Raw genomic sequence first — 6,000 nt, 5'->3', positions numbered from 1 at the left:
CTATATTTAAATCATTTTATTTTTTACACAATACAACAAAACATCTTTCAGGATACAAGAATAATTATAATAAAAAAAAAGTATTATCAACAGGTTTATCAATAGTTGAGCACGTTCATTTTATATATAAAAATCTAAAATGCATCATGTCCGTTCTAGCAGGTTTGTAGGTACAGAATGCCTGTTTACATTGACAGACTAAATAGACCAGCACAAATAAAAAAAACAGAACACATCTCCTCCTGTTCCTTGTCCTAGCCCTGACCTGCTTTCCATTTATTTGGGTGATGTGCTGGCTCTAATGTTTCATTTGAAAAGTTCATGATATGCATTTCAGTTTTCCACCATTATAGGCTCATTCATCATTCTCCTCACCATCTGCAGAGTCCATTGTCTCTGATGACGACTCTTCATCACTGAGGGACTCTGCTGCTGTTCTTTTCATCCCTCTCTGTTTGGACAGAGCAGCGGCATAGCGAATGTTGTAAATGTTCCAGTCACAACTGGAAAGAAAACGAAAATGTTTAATCCTGATGAATAACTGGTGTGTGTTTTAAATATACACTGAACAAAATTATAAACGCAACACTTTTGTTTTTGCCCCCATTTTTCATGAGCTGAGCTGAACTTTTTCTATGTACATAAAAGGCCTATTTCTCTCAAATATTGTTCACAAATCTGTCTAAATCTGTGTTAGTGAGCACTTCTCCTTTGCCGAGATAATCCATCCACCTCACAGGTGTGGCATTTCAAGATGCTGATTAGACAGCATGATTATTGCACAGGTGTGCCTTAGGCTGGCCACAATAAAAGGCCACTCTAAAATGTGCAGTTTTATCACACAGTACAATGCCACAGATGTCACAAGTTTTGAGGGAGTGTGCAATTGGCATGCTGACTGCAGGAATGTCCACCAGAGCTGTTGCTCGTGAATTAAAAGTTCATTTCTCTACCATAAGCCATCTCCAAAAGGCGTTTCAGAGAATTTGGCAGTACATCCAACCGGCCTCACAACTGCAGACCACATGTAACCACACCAGCCCAGGACCTCCACATCCAGCATCTTCACCTCCAAGATTGTCTGAGACCAGCCACCCGGACAGCTGCTGCAACAATCGGTTTGCATAACCAAAGAGTTTCTGCACAAACTGTCAGAAACCGTCTCAGGGAAGCTCATTTGCATGCTCGTCGTCCTCATCGGGGTCTCGACCTGACTGCAGTTCATCGTCGTAACAAACTTGAGTGGGCAAATGCTCACATTCAATGGCGTTTGGCACTTTGGAGAGGTGTTCTCTTCACGGTTGAATCTCGGTTTTCACTGTAAGGGGCAGATGACAGACAGCATGCATGGCGTTGTGTGGGTGAGCTTTTTGCTGATGTCAACGTTGTGGATTGAGTGGCCCATGGTGGTGGTGGGGTTATGGTATGGGCAGGCATATGTTATGGACAAAGAACACAGGTGCATTTTATTGGCATTTTGAATGCACAGAGATACTGTGACGAGATCCTGACCCGACCCCCCCCAAACCCCTGCAAAGGAGAAGTGCTCACTAACACAGATTTAGAGAGATTTCTGAACAAAATTTGAGAGAAATAGGCCTTTTGTGTACATAGAAAAAATCTTAGATCTTTGAGTTCAGCTCATGAAAAATTGGGGCAGTGTCACCCCAAAAAGTGTTGCGTTTATAATTTTGTTCAGAGTACATAGAGAATTGAACTATATTTAAACTTTATCCACAAAATTATGGATAAAAACTAATAAATACATACATTTCTATTTTAGAATTTTTTAACGGGTAAATATTTGTGAAAAAAAGCTTACAGTTTGGACAGATCATCACTATGTCTTTGGATGCTCTTCAGCAGCTGTTGTACAGTAGGCAGTATGGCTCCAGATCTGAAAATGACACACGACAGTCTTACGGTGGTCACCAACAACAGAACAACATTGATACTCTGAATACAGCACTGCAAAATGGGACTAATCTATATATATATTATCTAAAAAGATAATATATATATAAATATAAATATATAAACTCTTTCCCCGCCAGCATTTTTTTAAAATAAATTTGCCAGCCAAAACGTTCAACATTTTGAACATGCAGTATATCAAAATAAAGAACAGAGCATCTGTATACACACATTTACATGTTTTCAATTACTTGGTAACAGTTGAATAGTTGAGATTGACAACTGTTTGCAAAAAAACACATTTTTTTTTTTTTACTATTTGTGCCCCCCCGGCACAAATTGTATTTAAGAATTTAAGAATTCAATATCCAGTGTGAGCTTATTCTGAAAAGAGTTATGTTGCTGACCGATTCTTGAGCTTCTGTCCATGTAGGGTGAGCAGACACTGAGCCCAGCTGAGGTAGAACTGCAGGTGGTTGGACTTCTCTAATGTTGAGGCCACAAAGTTTAGAAGCTTATCCACATACACATCTGGAAGTGAGCTACATACCACTGCAACTAAAGCATCAAACAATAACATGTAAAGAATGACAAGAAAATTAAGCATTTTGAATATGACAAGAAATCACAACAGATGTGAGCGTTTTAAAAGGGAACGCACTTTGGTCATAAGGGACTGCCTCCAGAACTTCTCTTATGAGTGGAATTTCATTCAGACGAAAAGACAGCAAAATTGCAGATGTCCACTCTTTTTTCGTCACCTGTCGCCGTATGCTTTTTGGTGTGACATCCATGTCCAGATCATATGGGTCAAACACCAGTGAAGCGTCAAGAGAGTAAATCAGCAAACCTTCAGTGGAGGCTGCTGCCCAACTGCGTCCTGACCGGAGAAGAATGCCAAAACTTCATTCCGTTATGAATTTCATTATTTAATGAAAATGTTGGGAAGTCTTGGAATGTTGGGAATGTTTAGAAATATACTGAAAGGATTACTGATGTGCAATTTGTTATATCGCTCTTAATGTGTTGTACTGTATAGACAAAAACTATACCAGTAGGTGAGAAGCGGAGAGAGCTAACACGGATCTCTGGTTTAAAGCGTCTGGAGCTCATATCACCTGAGAGATATGGAGAGAAAGGCATTAGAGCAACATTATATTCAACTATACTTTCAATGCTCCTAAAAGCATAACCCTTAGTTAAAATTGATTGGCAGGTTTATTGATAAATGAGGAGTGGACTCACCTCTCTTGACTCCGGGAAGACTGAGCTCTATTCCGTCTCCATCCCCTGTACCTTCATCCACTAAAGACAGATTACCAAACTCTGTCATCTTACGCCTGTCGAGGAACTCCTGAAAACACAAGAACATGACAGAATTGCTATATAAGCTAGAGTAAAATAATGTTGTAATGCTAATCTAATGATTATTGCATGAATACAATTGATTTAGAGGCATGTTAATAAAAAAAAAAGGAAACTACTTTTTAAAATGGTCATGAACAGCATTTTTTTATTTCTGATTCCTGAGGTGCACTTATAAATGTTAGTAGGGTTTTTGCCCTTTGATTTAAACACTGTTTAAATAGGTGGGTCTCTTTTAAAGGGGACATTGGATGCAACATTAAATTTTACATGTGTTTGCATATGAATGTGTCCTAGCAGTGTGTGGACACAACCACCCTACAATGATAACTCCAAAAATCTCCAAAAAACCTTAACCGTCTCAATTATCAAGCCGTTTAGATTTTCTGAGCAGTATGACCCCGCTGACGGACTGTCAGCGTATAGGCATTGTTTCCGCCCTCAGCCAGTTGTACACTGTCCACCATTTTCTCCGTTCTCGAGCAGCAACAATGTCTTGTTAGCAAAGTTGTTGGATGTAACAGTGAACATAACAGTCTTCATTTACTTTCGACATCAGAGACGCTGAAGACGCAGTGGATTACTTTAAGTTTATGGGGGCACATTCCCTTCAAAAATAAAATTTGTTTATGTCTGAGTGAATCATTTTACATCAAACTGCTTTGTGAACAAGGGTCAATACAAAGGGACAAAACACAGGTTTTGCTAAAAAGTTGTTACTCAATGATGGATCAGTACCAACTGTTCATGATCCAGCTTATAGTCCCAGGAGCGATACTAGTTACGGCAGTAATGAAAGGGAGAGTGTGCACTTTATTACAGTTCATAGGAGTTGTATTACGGATATAAATTTAAAAAGAAATAATAAACAGAATGTTTTATTAGTTTATTAAGCACCCCCCGAAAATACACAAGCTCTGTATATATTTTTTTACTGTTAGTTGTAAGTGTTTTTGTGTAATTTGATGTGTATGTTGATGATAATGCAAGGGAGAGAGTTAGTTTATGGATAAGACTTTAATGCACCCTTCTTATACCGTTTTATTCAGCTCTTACAGTGATTTTCTGGAGTGAAAACAGATGCTTCATGTTTTGTGTGATGTACAATGAACTTCATAAAACTCATCAGTAAAGTTTTGGCCATCATTCGGAAGGGGTCTGCTACAGCAGGCTTGTATTAATAGTGGATAAAAGTAAGATGACAACATAAGTTAGAACAGGCATAGTTTAGTTTAATTACAGTTACATCTCAATGCAGCATATATATTCTCTGGCTCTGTAGGCATCATTGTCCGACTCCGGTTTGAACTGAATACGGCTACTGACAGTTTCTGATATTTTCAGTGCGTGAGATTGTCCCATTTTGTTGCTGGTATGAGCTATTAAAGCTCTGCCCCCTCTTCTTGAAAAGGGGCCTGGATCACCAGCTCATTTGCATTTAAAGGGAGATGTTTTTGCTCACCCCCCCCAAAAGTGGAAATTTTAACATGCTACAAAAAATTATCTGTGGGGTATTTTGAGTTAAAACTTCACATACACACTCTGGGGACACCAGAGACATATTTTACATCTTGCAAAAAGGGCATCCAATGTCCCCTTTTAAGACTTATATGTAAATGCCCACTGCTATTATTGGCAACATCTTTGAACCACACAGTATTGTTATTTCTGGTTACAAATATCCAAATTATCACAGAAGTAAAGATAAAAGTTTATAGTTTGGATATAAACACAGAAATCTACCTTAGCAGTCAAAAGAGCAAAATCACCTTTAAAACTAACATGGCGTTTCAAATAACAGTTGTATCGATTACATCGTTACACCACTAGGTGACATCAAGTGACTATTAAAGTATTTGACATTGAATGATTCATTCAAAAGATTTGTTCAAAAACACTGATTCATCCAGTAATGAAACAAGTGAAGTAGTTATGAGTGAGTCAATGAATCATTCATTCAAAACCATTTTTTTTAAATCATTTAATTAAATTTAATATTTTTAAATAGACTGCAGCAATATTTTTTTGTCCTCTAGTAAAATAATTATTCCTAGCTAGTTTAGCTAAAGCTAGTTTAAACTTGTAAAGATTGCTCCATTTAGGAATAACCGGACCACACAATTTGCGCAGAGATGTGGAATAAAACATCATTCACTTATCTTGATTCCAGATGCGTTCTTTCTGACTGCTAACAGCAACACTACCGGTATTTATTTGAATGTTGAGCCGCAGCTCATAATGATGTGATCGCTTCAAAATTATTTAAAGCAGGGTTTCTCAACCTTTTGCCTACGGCGACCCACTTTTTTTTGTATGCCTTTCATATGACCCACTAAGGCGGAAAATAAATCAATAACTGAAATGCCTTTTTAGACCTAGGCTACACTGTATGCTTATAATTAATTTCATGAAAACAAACATTTTCAATAATTAGGCAGACTATGAGGCAAACTGATTTTTACTTGCGTCAATGTGACACTTGAGACTGCCGCTCTAAAATGATGATATCCAGACGCGGTGGAATTTAGGAAAGGGTGACTCGTAGTGTCGCACACAAACTAGCTAGCTGTTGTCAGCCTATTCCTAATTTTGTTTTTGTTGACATGCGCACACTGCACACATATACAGAGTTTCCCACTGTTTGCGCATATTAACTATTCTCTTACATTGGTTCTTTATTTGTTTTAGCCAGCAGACTTAATATTTATCCATTTCTGGTCA

General features: G+C 37.9%; 1 protein-coding gene across 2 annotated transcripts in view; it reads right to left on the bottom strand.

Annotated features, from left to right (window-relative positions):
* Window positions 1-6,000, bottom strand: part of LOC308688538 (periodic tryptophan protein 2 homolog) — a 28,966-nt gene continuing 22,966 nt past the window's right edge. For both annotated transcript variants that reach the window (XM_081361668.1, XM_081361669.1), the window contains exons 16-21: window positions 3,160-3,268; window positions 2,967-3,032; window positions 2,576-2,794; window positions 2,322-2,472; window positions 1,823-1,897; window positions 1-503 (exon numbers count right to left, since the gene is read on the bottom strand). In XM_081361668.1, the coding sequence (XP_081217794.1) occupies window positions 356-503; window positions 1,823-1,897; window positions 2,322-2,472; window positions 2,576-2,794; window positions 2,967-3,032; window positions 3,160-3,268 (768 nt within the window). In that variant the 3' untranslated portion in view covers window positions 1-355. The remainder of the gene's footprint in view (window positions 504-1,822; window positions 1,898-2,321; window positions 2,473-2,575; window positions 2,795-2,966; window positions 3,033-3,159; window positions 3,269-6,000) is intronic.

Source organism: Scardinius erythrophthalmus, assembly GCF_964197995.2.
Source record: "Scardinius erythrophthalmus genome assembly, chromosome: 3".
NCBI lineage: Eukaryota > Metazoa > Chordata > Actinopteri > Cypriniformes > Leuciscidae > Scardinius > Scardinius erythrophthalmus.
The sequence above is the reverse complement of the archived record's forward strand: the minus strand, read 5'-3'. Positions and strand labels throughout refer to the sequence as shown.